The sequence below is a fragment of the Artibeus jamaicensis genome, unplaced genomic scaffold (genome assembly GCF_021234435.1).
Source record: "Artibeus jamaicensis isolate MK-2021 breed Jamaican fruit bat unplaced genomic scaffold, CSHL_Jam_final contig_519, whole genome shotgun sequence".
In the NCBI taxonomy this organism is placed as follows: domain Eukaryota; kingdom Metazoa; phylum Chordata; class Mammalia; order Chiroptera; family Phyllostomidae; genus Artibeus; species Artibeus jamaicensis.
The window spans coordinates 21291781-21311855 of NW_026521871.1; the positions used below are offsets into that span (position 1 = coordinate 21291781).

At 52.0% G+C, this 20075-nt stretch overlaps 1 protein-coding gene across 1 annotated transcript in view; it reads left to right on the forward strand.

Annotated features, from left to right (window-relative positions):
• The first annotated feature begins 2492 nt into the window (after positions 1-2492).
• The window catches only part of GRIP2 (glutamate receptor interacting protein 2), a 42412-nt gene continuing 24829 nt past the window's right edge, over positions 2493-20075 (forward strand). Inside the window, exons 1-5 of the mRNA XM_053669040.1 lie at positions 2493-2556; positions 17620-17700; positions 17967-18102; positions 18975-19120; positions 19177-19223. Of these exons, the coding sequence (XP_053525015.1) occupies positions 2517-2556; positions 17620-17700; positions 17967-18102; positions 18975-19120; positions 19177-19223 (450 nt within the window). The 5' untranslated portion in view covers positions 2493-2516. The remainder of the gene's footprint in view (positions 2557-17619; positions 17701-17966; positions 18103-18974; positions 19121-19176; positions 19224-20075) is intronic.

Here is a 20075-nt window from a genome sequence, read left to right on the forward strand (position 1 = left end):
CCGGTTTGACTGCTGGTGTCAGGAACCGCCCGCACGGGCGGCCTTCCCGCAGGTTCCGATGTGAATGGCCAAGCCCGTCCACTCCTGTGGTCAGGGTCGTTGGTCAGGAGGGACTGCAACTGCCGATGTCCACACATTATAGTAGGAAACTTGTAATACGTGATTTTTGTATAAGTCCGTTAGTACAACCTATTCTATAATCACTACTTGATTCATATATTACACTTTTTTTTAATCACCGTTACAGGATTTCACGCGTGGATACACATCTGCAATGGCTTTTTCCTTTTTTGACATGTTCTCTCCCATCCTTCAAGGTCAGGCTCCAAAGCACCTCCTCAGGGGACCACCAGCAAGAGCTAGCTGTTCCTCAGCTGCTCCCCTGGAGCCCCTGACATTCTGAGAGGCCCAGATCAGCACCTTTAAGAGTAAACCTTTCAGATGTGAACCTGGATCCACCTTTACAGCTGGGTGAACTTGGGCAAGTTACTTAACCTCTCTGTGCTATTTAAACCCTGCCATGTTCCAAAATGGACTAACAATTACTTCCAAACATACTCTTGGATAAAGCCAAATGCAAACGTGCTGGGTGGGCCGATGGGAACAGAGGACGGAGGGAAGTCACTGTTCCCTACTTGTCTCCTGGGGCTCCGGCCCCCAGTGCCTGGCACAGCAGGCACTCAGAGCAATGCTAAGTGGGAGCTGTCTCATAATCCACGGTGTGACCTTTCTAGGAGCTTCTCATCCACCAAAGTAAATTCCAAAGGAGCAGTGAGAGAGAGACGAACATGGCGAGGTTTCTCACAGCCCATCTTAATAGCTCATTTAAATGCCTCTGGTTGGAAAGCAAATATTTTCTTATAAGAGGAAGCAGATGTAACTCTAAAGCCTTGTGAGCCAGGAAGGGGCTGTAAATGAGGGGCAGGGGGAAGAGGGTCTGTTAGAGCAACTTACATGCCTAGAAGGCTTCAGTCCTCCCTGCCTGGCATGGACCCGGGGATGCCCCCGAGTAGCCCTCAGTACCCTGGGGAGGGGCAGGGTCTTTATCGAGAGCCGAGTCCTGACGGCTGCCTGGCACAGTGAACCACATCCAGAGCCTGCCTCCCCTTCTCTGCCTGGCTCGATCACGGGTCCTCCCTCTCTGACCCACCTTACCATGCCCCCCATGGCTGAGATCTTAGCATCTCTCTGTGACCTACAGCCTCACTGCTGGCCCAAGGGACCTAGAACCTCGTCCCTGCCCCTTGGGACCTGCCTGAAGTCACCCAAAGAGGAAAGTGTCCCTAGGAAGTCAGCAATAACAGAGAAGCATGAGCCTATGGATACAAGGGTGCAAGTGGCCACCCCCTGCCCCAGATTTAGAGTCTGGATTGTTCTGAGGGTGCTATCGATGTTGGGCTGGTAGGAGCCAGCACGGGTGGCCCAGCCATGGTGGCCTAGGTTTTGTGGTGGGCACCCGTGCCCAGGAGGGAGCCCAGAAGAAACCCCCAGTCCCCAAGCACTGGGAAGTACTCTCCCACTTGCTGCGAGACACAGAATTAGTGTGAGACCTGCGTGTTCCCATGAGTCCAAGTCCATGGGAGCCAGAACCTCATCGGCCTCATTCTTTGTCTCATACATTCAACTGGATGCAACGGGCAGTCTCAGGCTTTGACGCCCCGTGGCACAATGACCCGCCCTTTTCCCGGGCAGCACAGAGAGCAGGAGCAGCTGCAGAGCGGAGGAGGGAGTCCATCAGGGTCGTCAGGGTCAGTCCTGGGCTGGCATGGAGGAACCCAGGAGTGTGCGGGGCTGAGGCCCAGCTGGGGCTGGAGTCGTGACCACCTGCTCCTGCCCGTCAAACCCAGAGGCAGGCAGATCCCCAGCCCAGCTTGCTCCGCCTTCCCAGAAAGCTGGGGGATGCTCCACGTGGCAGGCTGCTGGGCTTATCCTTCCTAAGCTCCACCTTACAGAAAAGGAAACTGAGGCCTGGGGGAGGTAGTTACATCTGCTTAGGATGTCAGTGGAAGGGCCCCAGGGACCTTTCAGCACAAGGGTGTCTAACCTGAGACCCACAGACACACCCTGGCGTCATCCATTGATTGCACTGGTTTATGTCTGGGATGCCGAGTAAGATTCTGTTGGAATCTGCTCTTTAAAGAAAAAAGTTTGAAAGGCTCTCTTCCCCTTCTCTGGATGGAAAAACTGAGGCCTGGGGAAAGCAATCACTTGCCAAAGTCCCAGGGAAAGTTGAGAGCTGAACTGGGGCCTTGGGGGAGACCCCAAAGGCCTCCTGTCTTCAAAGATCTCCTGCCCAGGCTATGGGGGTGAGGGTGTTGAACCCCATTCAGGAGCCAGAGTTGATAGCAGCGTGTCCCCTTTAAGCAGAGAGCCGCCTGCTGCAGTGGGTGGACTCAGTGCCCAGCCAGTGGGAGCTGTGAGCCTCCCTCCCACAGGCCCTCCCTGGGGAGGGTGTGGGAGGGGCTGAGCAGTGTGGCTCCTGAGAGAGTCGGTGGGCAGCAGGGACAATAGCAGACATGCTGTGTGGGCTCAACCGGGAGACCCCTGGAGAGGCAGGTAAGTAATGGGGGATCTGTAGGCAGAGTGCTGAGACTGTTTCCTCAAACTACTGCCCGAGAGGGAACTGGGACGGCTAAGACTGAGATTGCCACTCCCCAGAGACCCAGGACTTGAAGAGAGTGCAGAGGGTAGACACCTGGCCAGGGGGAGCAGGTGACAGGGCTGTCTGCCTGACCCTGGCTGCTGTCCTACAGCAGGGGCTGACTCCCCTGGGCTAGCCAGCACGGTAAGGGCAGCAGGCAGATCTGGAGTTCCAGAGGGCAGTACTCAACCCCTCAGGGGTGCCCCAGGGTGGGCATCTACCTCAGCTTGAGCTGGTAGGAGTGGGCATCCTGTCCAGAGATGTGAGAGCAAATGCTGAGGTCAGGGCGGTGTAGACGGAGCTCCTGGACCTTGCAGCAGGAGGAAGGAGCCCTGGCCGGGGGGCTGGTCGGTGGGGCTCTGGGGATGCAGCAGGGTGGGTGTCGCACAGCCGGCACATTCCTGGGTGGGCCAGGACTGGGGCTCAGGGAAGGGCTCTGGTGCAGACATAGTTGCTCCATCCATCTAGCTGTCCATCTGTCTCTCTGGCCTCAGCCTGTTGGGTCGGCCTCTCTTCCCCAAACCCCCCAACAGGGAGCTCGTCGGGAGCCAGGACCAGGTAATCCTTCACTCGGGGCCCTGGGGCCGCCCTCGTCAGTCCCTTCTCACACTCTGCAAACTCTTGACTCTCCCGCCTCCCGACAACTCCAGAGGGAGGGACTGTGGTCCCAGCGGACAGGTGAGGAAACCGAGGGGGCACAGACCCGGTGCTCTGCCCGAGGCTCCACAGCTGCGACACAGAGACGGACTTGGGATTGGCACGCACACTACTGACTATGGCAGAGCTCCCCGCCCTGCTTCTGAGGGCCCAGAGAACAGAGGCTCCCACCTTCCCACCCAAGGCAAGGGGCAGAGGCGAGGTTGCCCCTGACCCCACGTAATAATAATGCAAGCCGTAATAGCTGGCGGCTGTCAAGATCTTTCTGTGTGCTGGCCAGGTCTTACTCTGTTCTAAGCTCTCTCTGTGCATTTGCTCATTTAATCCTACCAACAGCACTATGAGTTTGGGACTATTTATTCTCCCCATTTTACAGTTGGGGAAACTGAGGCACAGAGGTGTTAGGTGATTTGTCCAAGGCTACACAGTCGGAAGTGGCAAAGCTGGGATTTGACCCCATGCAATCTGTTCCTGCCACCCCACCTATTCACCCCCATTAACTGCGCTGTAAATGGAGACACTGCCTTCATGGCCTGCGCACTTCTGTTCTCTTGACCTAAGGCCTAGGTGAGTGAGGTCACCTTGTCCTGCTGTGGACAGGGCTGCAAAGGCAGTGGGACATTGGCGGGGAGTTGTCTCCTTCCTCCTTCCTCATGGGCCTCTGCCTCCACCCAGGCTCAGGCATGAGCATCACCTGCCTGGACCTTTGCCCAGTCTCCTCCCTGGCCTCCTGGCCTACTCCTCTCCCTGCATGCTGCCATGGGAGAGAGCTTGCTGAAACTCACATCTGATTACAGCTCCTTATCCTGGCATTCTAGGCCCTTCATGGTCTTCCTGACTTTTTCTCTCACGGATGACTTCCTTGATCCCCCACCCTCACTACTGCAGCCCCCACCTAGTGGCCACCCCAGGTCACAGGACCTCATGGCCACACCTGCCACAGTTGGTATCAGTGCTAAGGCTCTTTTTAAGAAAAACCCAAAGATGGAGCTTCAGGCATAGCAGGATCCAGGTGCTCAGTTAACATGATTAGAACTCTAGGTTTCTGCTTCTCTTTAGGGGAGTTTCATTTGCAGGAAGACTGTTTCTTCTCCAGAAGCCCCAGTGCTTTCAAGCTTAAAGTTAACTACCTCTGCGCTCCCTAAGAAAGGGCTGTTTCCAATAGTTTCAGCAAACACCCCAGGGGCCGCTTTTGCTGGCCCAGTTTGAATCACATATCCTCCCCTGAAAAACCACTGGATCTCTGATTGGCCAGACTGCTCACGTGGCCTTCCCCCAGGGCAGGGGGACAGGGCAGCCGACAGGTGGCCACCCCGTACACCACCCCCACATTTTGCTGAGAAGGCTGAGGCCCTGAGAAGTCAGGCCACTCCTCAGTGAGCACAAGGCTTGGGGTTGGGGGCTGTGGGACTCACTGACCAGTCCCTTCTCTGCCCCACAGGACTCGTGCCTGCACGAGTCCTTTCCCAGGCCCCGACCATGACTACTCTTGCTCCTGGGGGTCTTGTTTATCCCCCCATCTAACCCTGAGCCCTTGCAGGAAGGGATGTGACCAGGGCTGGGGCACACAGTAAGCATGAACACAGATTTTGGCAGGAACTTCCCCCCTCCTTCCAGTGTCCACTCTTTTCTGACTCCAGGCCACAAAGCGGTTTTTGTTCTCAGAGCCTGCCAGGCCTGAGTGAGCACATGCCGCCCAGCCAAGACTGGGAAGGCTGGGGCTGTGTGTGTGTGTAGGGGTCCCTCTGCTGTGGCCTGGGCTTCCCACTTGTCTGGGGGAGCTCTCACCACAACCACCTGGATCCCCAGGCAGGCCCAGCTGCTCCTCCACAGCGGGGGCTGTGGCCCTGGGGAAGCCCCAGGCTCCAGACCACAGAGACCATGGAGGCCACGGCCCAGAGCCAGGGAGGCCTGGGTTTCCATCCCGACACTGCCTCTTCCTGATTCTGCAACCCTGAACCACTTACTTCACCTCTTCGATTCCCATTTCCTAATCCATAAGTGAAATCCAGTTCAGAATCATTCACTGAGCACTTACTGTGTGCCAGGCTCTCTCTGTGCTGGACAGAGCAGTGAACAGGCGGATAAAAACCCAGCCCCTGGAGCTGATTTCCTAGTGGGGTGGAGGCAGATAGTTAATAAGATCACTAAGGTAAAAAAGTAAAAAGTGAGGTCTGTGAGATGGCGTTGAATACTGTGAGGAAAAATGAAGCAGGGAAGGGAAGTGATGGGAGGCGCTGGAGGTGTGGGGGTGCGGGCGGAAGCCCACACAGGCCGGCGGGGGAAGACCTCCCTGGGAAGGTGACGGCTCCTTCTCAGGCAGGAGGGGAGGGCGGCAGCTTCATGGATGTCTGAGGAAGAACATTCTGGGCAGAGGGAATAGCCAGTGCAAAGGCCCTGGGCTGGGCACACGTGTACAAAGTGCAGCAGCAAGGAGACCGGGGTGCTGGGGTGGGGCCGGCCAAGGGGAGACTTCGAGGAGGGAGGTCCGGGGAGGGACTGTGATGAGAATTTTCACACTCAGCAGGGTGAACTGAGTCTTCGTACTGCTCCAGGCAGCCACCGTTGGGAAGTAAAATGGTTCTGTGGCAACTCAGTTTTGAGGTCACGATCCTTGGCATTGCCAGTCTCAGGGTGGTACAAGAGAGCACAGACTCAGAAGTCAGAAGGCCCCGGCCAGACCCGAGTCTGCATCTCATTTCGTATGATGCTGGGGCCACCGTGACCCCACAGAAGGGGGTGTCAGCCTGAGTGTGGCTCTGGGCCCAGTGCCCGGGGCTCCCCACGCCTCGCGGAGGGGGGGCTGCAGGGCTGGCAAGCTCTCCCACGCGTGCCCACGGCCCCCAACAGCCTTGCTGCACCCTGCCTGTGGGTGTCTGAGCCCTGACGAGGTGGGGAGCCTCTTGGAGACCAGCACTGTTTTCCAGGGTGCCCCGCATTTGGGATCCCTTGTCCCACTGTGAAAGAGAGAGCAAAGCTGAGGGTTAGGGATGGGGTCTGCTGTGGGACCCGAAAGGCCCCGGTGCCAGTCCTTCCTGTACAGCTCACCAGCTGAGTGACCTCTCCAGCCTTGCGGCCCCCGTCTGTGAGACGGGGTCACCAGACACTGCTCAGTGGAGCTGACCGTGCTCAGGGCCTGCGGTGCGCTCAGGGCAGGCCTGGCTCGGGGAAGGGCCGGCACTGGGTCTCCTTTTCCCTGTTCTTTTTCCTTTGCGCTCCTCGGCACCGAGTGACTCAGGAGTCTACTTTTTAAGTCTATTGATGTTTTTTCCTCTTGTTGCCCTGAAAAGCGTGCACAGAACAGAATGTGGGGTCACCCTGCGGCAGTGCCGGTCTTTCCACGCTCCCCTCCCCAGAGGGGGGCGGGCTTCTACAGAGGCCAGTAGGCTGGGGCGGGGTGGGGAGCCATCATTTCGAGCAGAACCAGATAAGAGATGTCTCTGTCCAGCTGTCTGCTCTGGTCCTGCTGTGATGGCCAGAGGGACACTATTTGTGAGGCGTTCCCACAGGAGCTGGGGCCACCCAAGCCTGTCACGGGGCAGGAGGAGGAGGCAGGAGGGGGCCCTCTGGCTCTGCCATTTAGGAGCTGCATGGCCCTGGCCATGGGAACCTCTCTGTGCCTCGGTTTCTTCACTGTAACATCAGGGTGGTAATGGTACCTACCACCTGAGGTTATCATGACTATAAAGTGATAATAACTTTAAAGTCCTTAGAACAGGGCCTGGGTTCAAATCTTGGCCCTGCTCCTCTCAGTGGGAGGTCATTTAACTTCTTGTACCTCAATTGCCCCATCTTTCAAATGGGAATAACAATCATGCCACCTCAGAAAGCGGTGAGGATTAAACGGAATAACGTGTATGAAGCGCACAGCACAATACCCAGCATTTAATCTGCAGTCATTACTGTTCCCAGAAGGGGGTCCCAGCCCTGAGCAGGATGGCCTGTAGTGTGTGGGTTCTTGACTTTGAGCGGGGAAGATTTCACAGCATGAGAACGGATGATAGAGAGAGGATGTTTATGGAAGCTGGGGACAGTGGAACAAGGAAGGGCTTAGGGCGGGAGAAGCAACAGGAGAGGGACTAGGCGGGGCTGCTTCGGCTCAGAGAAGTCAGGAAAAGGGGGCCCTGGGGACAGGCCCTGGGGTGAGCCTGCGAGGAGAGGCTGGTGCCCATTGCTCCCCTGCCTGCAAGTCTGGTGGGGACCCCTCAGCGTTCAGGGGATGCACCCCTGAGAGGGAAGAATAAGGGGAATGAAAGGGGGCAGAGAGGCTGCCGGGAGGGAGAGCACAGGCTAGGTCCTTTGGCTTGAGGGTTTTAAAGGCTGGTAGTTTAGGGGAGGTCTTAGGGGAGGATCTCAAGAGAACATTCATCAGCTTTTCAGGTGTGTCCCGTCAGGGACCTGATCTCCACTGATTGGAGGTCGTTAGTCAATGCAGCTGGTCCAATGGCAGCCATGGCATTGCTTGTCTGGTTTTGCTGCTTTTCTGGGCCTGGAGCTGGAACACAGGGGAGACCTAGATGTCATCCTCTGTCCCTGGCTGTACATCACTCGGCCAGTCTGTCCCAGCTGTCTGTCTCAGTTTCCCCATTCCACTCGCCAAGGAATTTTCCTAGCTTCTTACTGTCCTGCTTCATTACCATTATTAATTTAGGAAAACCTTTCTAAGGGGTGGGGCAAGGGGGGGAAGGGGGCAAGAGAGAGCTGTCGTGTTTCCTGGTTTCTAGGCACCGCACAATCTCCTTGATTCCTCTCACCAACCCCCGAGGCGGGCACCTGGCACCCGCACTGTGCAGAGGAGAAGCCCGAGGGTCAGAAGCAAGTGACTTGACCCAGACCTCTTACCCAGACTGCAGCAGATTTCCACTCAGAATCCAAGTGGGCCCACATCCAAAGTCCACCCTCCCCTGACCCAGCAGTGGCCCAGGGCCGTGGCAGGCTCCCTGGGAGAGCAGTCAGCAAGGGGCCGCCGTGTACAACTGTGACGACCGACCGGACCCTGGGAGGCTGGGGAGCCGCCTGCTCCCCAGCAGTACATGGGGGCGGGCTGGCCCCACAGGTGGCTTAGTGTCATTTCCTGTTCGTCCAAGTTAAGCTTCTGGGCACTTATTTTCTCAGGGGCCCTCCAGAATGTTCCTTCATGGAGGCCCACAGGATGAGGCCTCCGTCAAGGCTGAGTCTACAGCCCCTCCCAGCATCCGCCTCCTCCTTGGGCGGGTCGGGGCCTTGGCAGTCCGGCTGGGGGCTGACTTCCTTGTTCCTTTGTCAAAGCTCAGTAGTTCCCTGGGGCTCCAGAGAAATGGAGATAATGAAGGCAAATTAGCAATATTTCAAGAGAAATGAAATGAAAAAGAAACCCACCCACCCACCCTGGGCACTGCGTGGGGCTGGGGACCAGGTGTACAGGGCCATGCTGGGCACAGCACCCCTCCCTCCTGCGCCCCCACTCGCCCAGCCCGCGTTAGCTGGGACGGCTGGCTGGCATCACTGCGGAAATGCGTCTCCTCTGAAGGGAGTTCTTACTGGATGGATGGACTGAAGGCAAAAGCTCATAATTGCCCATTGCTGGAAGGAGGAGACAGGAAAAAAAGAAACACGCGCGGATAAAAATATCTCTGTTTTTTTATGCATGTTTCCAGCTGAAAATTGGTGGGAAAGATGTTTTTGAAAAGCCTTCATCTCTAAGCATGTAATTACCAGGTCCCAGAACAAAAAAGAGAGAGAGTGGGAAAGAATGAGCATGTTCTCTGAGGGAGGGGGACTGGGGCCTGATCCCCCATGGGGATTTCTATAAATAAATTAATTTCTTCAAATTCTCAAGCTTGGGCTGGCTCGAGCCAGCGGTGAGGAGGCGGGGATAACCCCCCTTTTTCCAGGTGGAGAAACAGGGACTTAAGTCACACAGCCACTGGGTAATCCCGGCCCTGCTTTGATTCCCCGTCTACTTGCTGCCTCAGTGCCCCAAATAAACCCCGGAAAAAAAAAAAAAAAAACCCACCCCCCCCCCCCCCCCCCACACCCCCACCCCCCACCCCAAAAGGCCCGCCAGCAAATTTGTCTGCCCGGTACAAGAGGGATTGTCCAGTGGCCGCATCTCATTTACATAGGATAAGACAGATTTTATTTTTTAATTTATTTTTAAAACGATTTTATTTATTTTTAGAGAGAGGGAGAAAGAAAGGGAAAGAAACATTGATTGGTTGCCTCTTGTATACACTGTGACCACGGACCGAGCCCACATCCCAGGCATGTGTGTTCACCAGGAATCGAACCTGTGGCATTTTGCTTTGCTGGATGACACACAACTAACTGATTCACACCGCTCAGGGCCAGAGAGATTTTAATTCCAGAACTGCCCTCATGAAGTACCAGAGAAGTTTGCCGTCACACAGTTGATATAACCCAATCTTATTAATTTTATTAGCTCAGAAACATCTTGTTGAATCTAAATGAAGTGCGAGTTAGAGAACCGTAATGGGAGACATTATACTTAATGGAGTGTTGCCTAAATCGTTGCCGGTGGATGTGAACAGGGGACCTGGGGAAAGGGAGAGAGCAGAGCTGCTGGGGGCCCTACAAAGGATTCTGGGTTTAACTGCTGTTTGATTTGTTGTTTACCACCTTCTGGCAAGCAAAGGGAGCCTGGCGCTGGTCTGGCTGAGTGCAGCGAGCGGCAGCAGGGATGGTTGCTCAGTAGATAGAGCTGCAGGTGGTGAAAGTACTTAGGCTGTTAGACCCGGGTTAAGCTGCAACTTTGACCTTAGCCTGAGCCCCAGATCTGACTCTAGAGCAGTGATTATGGGGGGCTGCGCAATATTGCTCCCCTGGTGGACACTGGCAACCTTTGGAGCCATTTTGGGTTGTCACTGCCGGGGCGGGGTGCTACTGGCATCTAGTGGTCAGAGGACAGGGATTCTGCTAAACAGCCTACAAGGCAGAAGAGAGCCCCCACCACAGGGAATGTCAGCAAAAACTGTCAATCGTGTGGAGGCTGAGAAGCCTGCTGTAGACCCTGATCCTGGTTCTGACGGAACCCCGACCCTGGCCCAGGCTGAGTCCCGTTCTTGACGCAGACTGACTCCACTGCTGGCTGAATTCTCATGTGATCTTTCTCTTCAGGGAAAGACCTAGCTGGGATGGGATAAGTGGCTTCTGCCCCCTGCCAGGGCTGATTCCTCTCCAGCCCTTCTTTCTCATTCCTCCTCTGAGAAGTAAGGAGGGGCGATGGGTCCTGTGGGTTAGTTTTGCAGTGGCCAGGAGGCTGGGAGAAGAGTGATCTTCCCACGGCTGGTGAGTGGCTGAGCCAGGACATGCACTCGGGCCTGGCTGAGTTCTGGGCTCATGTTCACAACGCCAGGCCAAGCTGGAGCTGAAGGTGGTGGCAGGTAGGTTATTCTTCAAGGGCCAGTGAGTTGGCCGGGGCGGGGGGGGGGGGGGCGGGGGTTGTGCAGGCTCAGGTGAGGCCTGAGGAAGGAACAGGAGACCGTGGTATGGATCTGGTCCGTAGGAGGGAGGGCCCCTGAGGCAGCACGGAAGCCCACCAGTCTGATGGTTTGTTAGTTGTCCTTGCCCATCTAGTCAAGTGCTGAGAAAGGACTTGGAGAAGGCACATGAGAAAATAAGCTGGTCAAGGAAGACTAGAGCACGGGGTAGGGTGGGCAAAAGAGCCTGGGTTTGACCCTGGCTCTGTGTAGAGTCTGCCTTGGCCAGCGACTTTACTGTGCTCCTCTGAGTCTCGTTTTCCCCATCTGTCAAATGGGTGTGATGGGAGCACCTGCCTCCTCCCAGGGTCCCTGTGAGAAGTGAAGGAGAAACAGGAAGTAGTGTGGGTGGTGTACACAGGGCATGGCTGGTATACAACATGAGTCTCCTGGCCCTCTCCTGTCAGGACACAGGAGAATCCAGCACACGGTGCATAAAACAAGGGGCTGCTGCAGGGAGGCAGGGCGCTGGCCGGTCACAGAGCAGGCAGCCTGCAAACTAGCTTCGACTGACTCCTGTAAGATGCACAGATGAACTCACAGCAAATGAAGAGGGTGAGCTAGAAAGGAGATAAGGATGGTCTGGGTGACCACCTCTATCACCTGGATGCTGGAGGTGTGGCCAGTGCAATAAGGGGAGTAAAAGAAATAAAAAAATCTACAGTTTAGAAAGTAACAAATAAAGCTGTCATTATTCACAGATGACAGGAAATCCAAAAGAATCTACAGATAAACAATTTCAATTAATACGTGGATTTTAAAGGTCAGAATATAAAATCAACTACTATTATATACAAGCAACAAGTAATTAGAAAATGAAATTTGAAAAACAATTCCACTTATTATAGCATTAAAACAATGCAGATATCTAGGAATATATTTAATTTAAAGATGTAAGACCTTTACCTGAGAAAATACGCAATATTCTTGGGAGAAGTAAAAACAGAAATAAATGGAGGATATAATATACTATGTTTATCAATGAGAAGATTCAATATTTAAAGGTGTTTATTTCCTGCAAATTCATCTACACATTCAATGCATTTCCAATCAAAAAGTGAGAACTGTAAACCGGCAGGATGAGTGGAAGCCAATGCTGATGCTCCCCTGTTGGGGCGGCTGCATGAATGGGGGTGTTTTCTGGTCTGATAACCAGGAGCCTGGGTTTTCTCAGTGTAGGGGCACAGGAAAGGATGCTCTGCGCCTGCCCTCATTGGAACGGATAACCCAGCCCAAAGCCAGGACCATAAAAAAGATGTGCCCACAGTGAAAGGAGCGACTGGGAAAACATCCGCTCATCTCCCAGGGAGATACAGCAGAAGCTCCTCTGCCTTGGCTAAGCCCCAGGTGGACTCCTTTGAGAATTGTGGTCTGAGGTTTGCCCCTTGTTTCCGCTGGAGGTTGTAATTTACACTGCCTCCGTGGTTCTAGAGTCTTGGAACCACAACTTAATGTGAACATTGGTGTCAGAGTAATGGTGCTTTGACAAGCACCCAGGGGAAGGAATTATAAATTCTCTCTGCACCCTGGAGGGACCGGCCCTTAACTGGGCTGAATAAAATTCCCACAGATAAAGCTCCATTAATGATGAGCTCATCATCCAGTAATTACCGGACGCGGAGGGAACAGTCCACCGTGAGGAGTGTCGTCAGGCGGCAAAAACACCTCCCGAGAGTCTGAAGTAGTAGAAAAATAGGATAATATATGAATGTTGAAAATTTTTTTAATTATTGGGGGTACATAAGAAACATTAATTGACAAGGAAAAAACAGCACATGAAAACAAGAGGAAAATAAGGAGATAAGCAAAAGAATCAAACAGAGCTTTCAAAAACCAAACATGTACTTGTTCAAATCAAAAATTCACTGGAATTGGGGGGTGGGCTGAGATGGGAGTAAAAAAACAGAAAACTGTACTTGAGCAATTAAATAAATAAATTTTTAAAAATTCACTGGAATTGGGCCCCGACCTGCGTGGGTCAGTTGGTTGGGCGTCATCCTGCAAAGCAAGAGGTTGCTGGTTGGACTCTGCTCGGGGCACGTACCTGGGTTGCTGGCTCGCAATTCACTGGAATTGGGAAAATTTGAATATGAAGTGGGTGTTAAATTAATAATTAAGGAATTATTTTAACTTGATAAGGTGTAATAATGGTATTCTGCTATATAGGAAATATGCTCCTATTTTTTAATGCGTACTGGGATATTTAAAGGTATAATTTCAATATGTCCAGGGTTTGTTTTAAAATATTTCAGCATAGATAAAAATAAATGGAGTAAACAGGATTAATTGTTACTAATTATTAAAACTAGATGTTGGGTAAATACGATTCATTATACTGGTGGTTCTCAAACTTCAGTGTGGCGCCAAATCACTTGGCTTTTCAAAACATAAATTATTACATCTGACAAAAAACCTGTATCCAGAATACATAAAAATTCAGTAACAACAGGAAAATAAACAATCCAGTTTGAACGTGTCCAAAAGCTTTGTGCAGACACTTCACCAAGGAAGATATCTGGATGGCACATAAGGGAAAGTGTTCATCATTAGTCCTGGCAAATGTGGATTAAAACCTTATTCAGATATCTCTACACATCTATTAGAAGGACTAAAATCAGGAAATAAAATCCCAACTGACATTGCCAGGTGCTGGGAGCCCTCCCCCCCACTGTTACCGGGCCTGCGAAATAGTGCAGTGACCTTGAAAACCAGTTTGGAGATTTCTTACAAAATTAACCTCATCCTTACCATATGACCCAGAATTTGTGGGTATTTCCCCAAGTGGAATGGAAACTTCTATTCGAACCAAAACCTGTATGCAAACACTTCTTACAGCTTTGTTTACAATCACCCCAAACTGGAAACCACAGACACGTCCTTTACAAGGTGATGGCTGAACGAGCTGATGACTCCATACAATTGGGCACCACTCAGCAGTGAAAAGAAGCAAACCACCAATACACTTAGAGTCACGGATCGATCTCGAAAGACTGCAACATGAAAGAACTAGACTTAAAAACCTACATATCATATGACTGCCTTTATATGACATTCTAGGGAGGGCAAAATTTTATACAGAGAAAATAGATCAGGGCTTGTGGGGCTGAGGCTGGGGGCAGGACTAGCTACAAGGCAGGAGCAAGGAGAATTTGGGAGGGCAATAGAAATGTTCTAAAACTTGATTTTAGGACACATTTCCCAAAACCCATAGAAATGCACACCAGAATTTCTTTTGTATACAACGTCTGTCCAGAAAGAGTCCAGCTGTGGTTTAATATAATAACAGTTTGCAGGACATCGAAGTAATGGCAGCCAAGGAGAGTGGACTGGAATGCACATGTGTGAACAATGATAACTTCACTGCACTACTTAGTGGGGAAGGTAGATGCCATTGAGTGAGCATGTATACTTTTGTGGCAATTGCATTCAAAATGACTGAACAAGTATGAACAATGAATCTGCATCAAATTTTGATTAAGCTTGAACATTCCTCTGTGGAAACTATCCAGATGATTCAGAAGGCTGCAGCTATGGGCACCTGGTGATTGGAAGCTTCATCATGACAATATGCCCACTCATGCATCACATCTCATGCAGAGTTTTTTGGTGACACATTAAATCACCCAGGTGACTCAGACTACTGCAGTCCAGATTTGGCACCCTATGACTTCTGCCTTTTCCCACAACTAAAATCACCTTTGAAAGGGAAGAAATTTCAGACTCTTGATGACATCCAGGAAAATATGATGAGGCAGCTGATGGTTACTAGGAGAACTATGTGAGGTCCCAAGGTGCCTACTTTGAAGGGGACTAAGGCATCATTGTCCTGTGTACAACATTTCTTGTATTGGCACTTCCAGCCAAGATGGAAGCATTGGTAGATACACTTTGCTTCCCTGCACAACCAAAAGAAGGAGCAAGTAGGAACAACAAATTTGGAACAACAAATTAAAAAAAAACAGGACTGCCAGAACATTGAACTGTATGGAAGTCTGACAACCAAGGAGTTAAAGAAGAAACATTCATTCAGACTGGTAGGAGGGGTGGAGACAGGCAGCTGGGGTGGAGAGGACCTATGGCAAGGCAGTGGCTGGCAGACCTGGTGATCTCACATTTGCGTGTGGATAAACTGGGAGGAACAACTGGGGAGCGAGACAGGCCACACAACCCAGGGTTCCAGTGTGAAAATAAAACCTCAAGATCTCTGGCTGTAAAAATCTGTGGGGGTCGCACCACAGGAGAAATTCCTAGCCTCACAGGAGAGTTTGTTGGAGAGACCCACAGGGTCCTAGAACATACATAAAACCACCCACATGGGAATCAGCACCAGAAGGAGCCAATTTGCTTGTGGGTAGCAGGAGAAGTGACTGAAAGCTGTCCAAGAGCCAAGCAAGTGGCATTGTTCCCTCTCTGACCCTGATCACACATATAGCGCCACAACACAGAGACATGGGTTGCCTGACCTGGCAAATACCTGAGGCTTCACCCCTTTTAACATAACAGCTGCACTGAGGCAAAGAAATATGGCCCAAATTAAAGAACAGATTGAAACATCAGGAAAACAATTAAGTGATGAGGAGATAACTAATCTATTAGATGCAGAGTTCAAAACATTGGTAATCAGGATGCTCACAGAAATGATTGAGCATGGTCACAAAAATAGAAGAAGTAAAGGCTATGCAAAGTGGTATAAAGGAAAACGTACAGGGAACCAACAGTGAAGGGAAGGAAATCAGGACTCAAATCAACAATTTGGAGAGGAAGGAAGAAATAAACAACCAGAACAGAATGAAGAAACAAGAATTCAAAAAATGAGGAGAGGCTTAGGAACCTCTAGGACAATCTTAAATGTTCCAACACCCAAATTGTAGGGGTGCCAGAAGGAAAATTGGAAGAGCAAGAAATTGAAAACTTATTGTAAAAAATAATGAAGGAAAACTTCCCCAATTTGGCAAAGGAAATAGACTTTCAGGAAGTCCAGGAAGCTCAGAGAGTCCCAGAGAAGTTGGACCCAAGGAAGCACACACCAGGGCACATCATGATTACATTACCCAAGATTAAAGAGGAGAGAATCTTAAACGCAGCAAGAGAAAAGGAAATTGTTATCTACAAAGGAGTTTCCATAGGACTCTCAGCTGATTTCTCAAAAGAGACCTTGCAGGCCAGAAGGGGCTGGAAAGAAGTATTGCAAGTCATGAAAGGCAAGGACCTACATCCAAGATTGCTCTATCCAGCAAAGCTTTCATTTAGAATAGAAGAGTAGGCAACGTACTTCCCAGATAAGGTCAGGTTCAAGGGGTTCATCATCACCCAGCCCTTATTATATGAAATGTTAAAGGGACTTATCTAAGAAATAGAAGAAGATAAAAACTATGAATAGTAAAATGTCAATAAACTGACAGCTATCAACAACTGAACCTAAAAAGAAAAGACAAACAGCAACCAATTAGAACAGGAACAGAATCACAGAAATGGAGATCACATGGAGGGTTATCAACTGGGAGAGGGAGGGGGAGAATGGGGAAAAAGGTACAGGGAATAAGAAGCACAAATGGTAGGAACAAAATAAGAGGAGGTTAAGAATAGTATGGGAAATGGAGAAGACAAAGAACTTACATGTGCGACCTATTGACATCAGCTAGGTGGGGAATGCTGGTAGGAGGGGAGCTGGAGGGTGGAGGGGAATTAAGGGGAGGAAAAAAACAATGTTTCTTGTATCTTCTTCAATGTCTGTATTTTTGATATTACACGACTGTATACCTTCTGGACAGCCCTCATACACATTTTTAATAGTGGAGAAAAATGTTAGGTAAACATACTAAAACACACACACACACATAGACATTGCTGGACTTCACTCCCAAAGTTTCCAATTTACCAGGTTCTGGGTAGGGCCCAATAATTTACATATCCAACAACTTCCCAGGTAACACTAGGTACTGCTGGTCTGGGGACCACACTTTGAGAACCTCTCCCTTATATAATTCTAGTAATTTACTTATGTTTGAAATGTGTGAAAATTTCTAAGTTAGAAAACCCAAAATGTTAGATTTCATTGAAGATTAGAAAAAAAGACAGGGAATATGATAGGTGGGTGAAGGGTCATGGGAGATAAGGTGGAAATTGCAAAGTACATTTATTAAGCATTTCAAAAGAGGTAGATGAAGAAAAGAATACTCGAAGAAATCATGGGAGAGCATTTTCTAAATGCTCTCCTTCTAAAGCTGAAGGAGACAGACCTACCTGGCACTGCCTGGAATGTCTGAGAATATGGCTTGTACACTGTGAGGTGCAGCCTCATGAATAAACTTTAATCTGGTCCACTCCAGATTGAGTTCACGCATGGTCAGCACTGTCTTACATGTGCTGTGACACCTACCTGCATGTGAGAGAGCCCCCTGTCCCAGCAGGTATGCAAGTACAGCCCCAGGTGGAGAGTCAGCAGACCCGGGTTCTAACCCACATTGCATTACTCCCCAGCTGTGTGATCATGGACACGAGTTGTCCCTCTCTGGGCCTCAGCTTCCTTATGTGTACAGTGGAATAATATTACCCGTAATAACAATAATGTCTGAGAGGCTGAGCGGATGGTGAAACGCGGAGCAGCTATGAGGTTTCCATTTGTGGCAAGTGTTCCAAAGAGTATCATTGAGCCAAGAGCAGAGGTGGAGCCTCCCCTGGGTGGAGAAACCACGAGGATCCCCCACAGTGACACAGGTGCAACTGGTGGCAGGAGGGAACCCTTCTGACAGGCCACGTCCGTGAAGTGGAAGATTTCCATATTCGAAGGGTTGTCTGAATGGAAACAGAACTCAAAACCTTTTCTGTCCCCCTTGCTTGCAGACGATGGGCCTTACTCCAAAGGGGGCAAGGACACGGGAGGAGCCGATGTGGCCCTGGCCTGCCGCAGACAGAGCATTCCAGGTAATGAACGCCCCGTCCTTCTTCTTTCTCTGTCCTTGAGGCACAGAGGCTCTGGGTGGGGGTCAGACAGCATTGGCTCTGCTACTAACTTGCTCTGTGACCTTAGACCAACCATATAACCTCTCTGACCCTCCTCTGCAAAAAGGAGATACTTCACCCAGCGTAATGCAGCCAAGTGCCCTTACCAAGTATTTGCCTCACTTGTCTCGGAGCTGTGGGCCCAAAATTGCCCCATGCTGCCCCCTCACCCCCCCATATGTCAGCAGAGGAGTTCCGAGGGGTAACCGTGGTGGAGCTGATCAAGAAAGAAGGCAGCACGCTGGGCCTGACCATCTCAGGTGGCACCGACAAGGATGGGAAGCCCAGGGTCTCCAACCTGAGACCTGGGGGGCTTGCGGCCAGGTGAGAATTGAGGCTTGGTGGGGGCAGCAGGAGGGGGCTAGAGACCAGTGGAAAATGTTCTGGGGCTTTGGGTAAAGCAACAAGGCAGCAGTTTCCAGAAGGACCCAAGAGCTTTGTGTCTGCAGCAGGAAACCCTCAGTGGTGGCCGTCACTCTAGGCCCCAGCTTCGCTTTCCCTTCACCCCTCAGGCTGACTTGGCCACAGTGCCCCATCTTGCCTGGCCCTCCAGGCCTTTGCCTATGCAGTTCCCTCTGCCTGGAAGTCCCCTTCCCCATGACAAGCTCCCGGCAGACTCCCACACTGCCTCTGGGGAGCCCCCAGCTCCAGGCTGGGACAGCCGCTCTGCTCATGCAGCACTGCATGCCACTTCTGCACACACGGCCCTGGATTTCCCATTGTTTTGCCTCTGTGGCTCCCTTGGACCATGAGTTCCATGAAACCTGGGAGTTGGCTTCTCCATCGCTGTGTCTCTGGGCCTGCATGGGGCAGAAACTGAGAAGTGTCCATTTGAACAGAACAGACTGGTGGTGAAAAGCTTGGAACAGTGTTAGGGACTAGCAAAGGACGTGATGATCTGGCCACTCTGCAGGCTCTGCTGGGGCCGGTTAGGGCTCTGAGGGTGACCCCCGAGTGGAAGGAGAAGAAGGCAGGCGAGCCTCAGGGGCAATGTCAGGCCTGGGAGTCAGACAGGTCCAGGTTAGGATCCGTGCTCTCCTACTCACCCCGTGTGACCCTGGACATTGTCTGACCTCTCTGAGCCTAAATTCCCCGTGCGTAAAATGAGGATCCAGGGGACACAAGGATTCGGTGGAGGGTGGGTGTAAATGTTGGCACCTGTCACCATGCATGCACTCTGGACTCACTGCTCCCAGAAGTGACCTGCTGAACGTGGGAGACTACATTCGATCAGTGAACGGGATCCACCTGACCAGGCTCCGCCACGATGAGATCATCACCCTGCTCAAGAATGTGGGCGAGCGCGTGGTGCTGGAGGTGGAGTATGAGCTGCCCCCGCCTGGTGGGTGCCCTTGGACAGGGAACTTTCTCCGCTGCCTTGGTTGTGGGTGGACACAGCTGCCTCCCCGCCAGAACCTGGGGGCGGGAGGATCATGCCACCTGGAGTAGGTGGGACCTGGGGACTGGCTGCAAACATCCATACCTCACCTAGGGACTTTAGCCCCTGAGAGTTGCTGGGCTCCCCTGAGAGTTGCTATACGGGATTTGGGGTCATGGTGATTGGTGTCACTGTGGCCCTGTGCAATCCTGTGCCCTCTCCCCAAGTCCCGGCTGCATTGCCCACCCCGGCCCTGCCCAGAGCCTCCGGGAGGAAAAGGCGCAGGGCAGAGACGTGTGCAGTTCCCAGCCCCTGAGGTCCCCAGTGGGAGATTCCTGGCCATTTTAAGAGAAGCCTGGAACAGCCTTGTCAGAGATCTAAATCGGTCCTGGGACAGGGCCCTGTGACATGCTATTCATAGAATCTCCCGGAATAACCTTGGCCACCTGCTGGGGCGGGCGTCCCTGGGTGGGGATTGGACCCAAACCAAAGTGGACCCATCTCGGGCCCCACCCTGGGGCCCCTGATGAATTGGTTCCCAGGCACATTGGTCACCAGGACAGAATCACTGCTGAGAAACCAGGGTGGGGACAGTGGGAGGGAATCTCTTTGATGAGCAGTGCGAAGCATCCACACCGCCCTGCCACTGGTGCAGTGTGGCCCTGGCAGGGCCACCGCCCTCTCTGGACCCTGGCGCCCTCTTCTATGCCCCGGGAGGGGGATGGTGACCTTGAGGGCCATCCCCAGCTCTGCCGCTCTAGGGGTGAGCTAGGACTGAGTTTCTCAAGCACCAAGTGGGGCGGGAGATGTCGGAGCCGACCCCACTCCCACCTCTACTTGCCCACTCCACACGTCCAGTTGGGCATCCACAGTCACTCTTTCACTCACTCATGCATTCCTTCACCCATCTGTTCCGCCC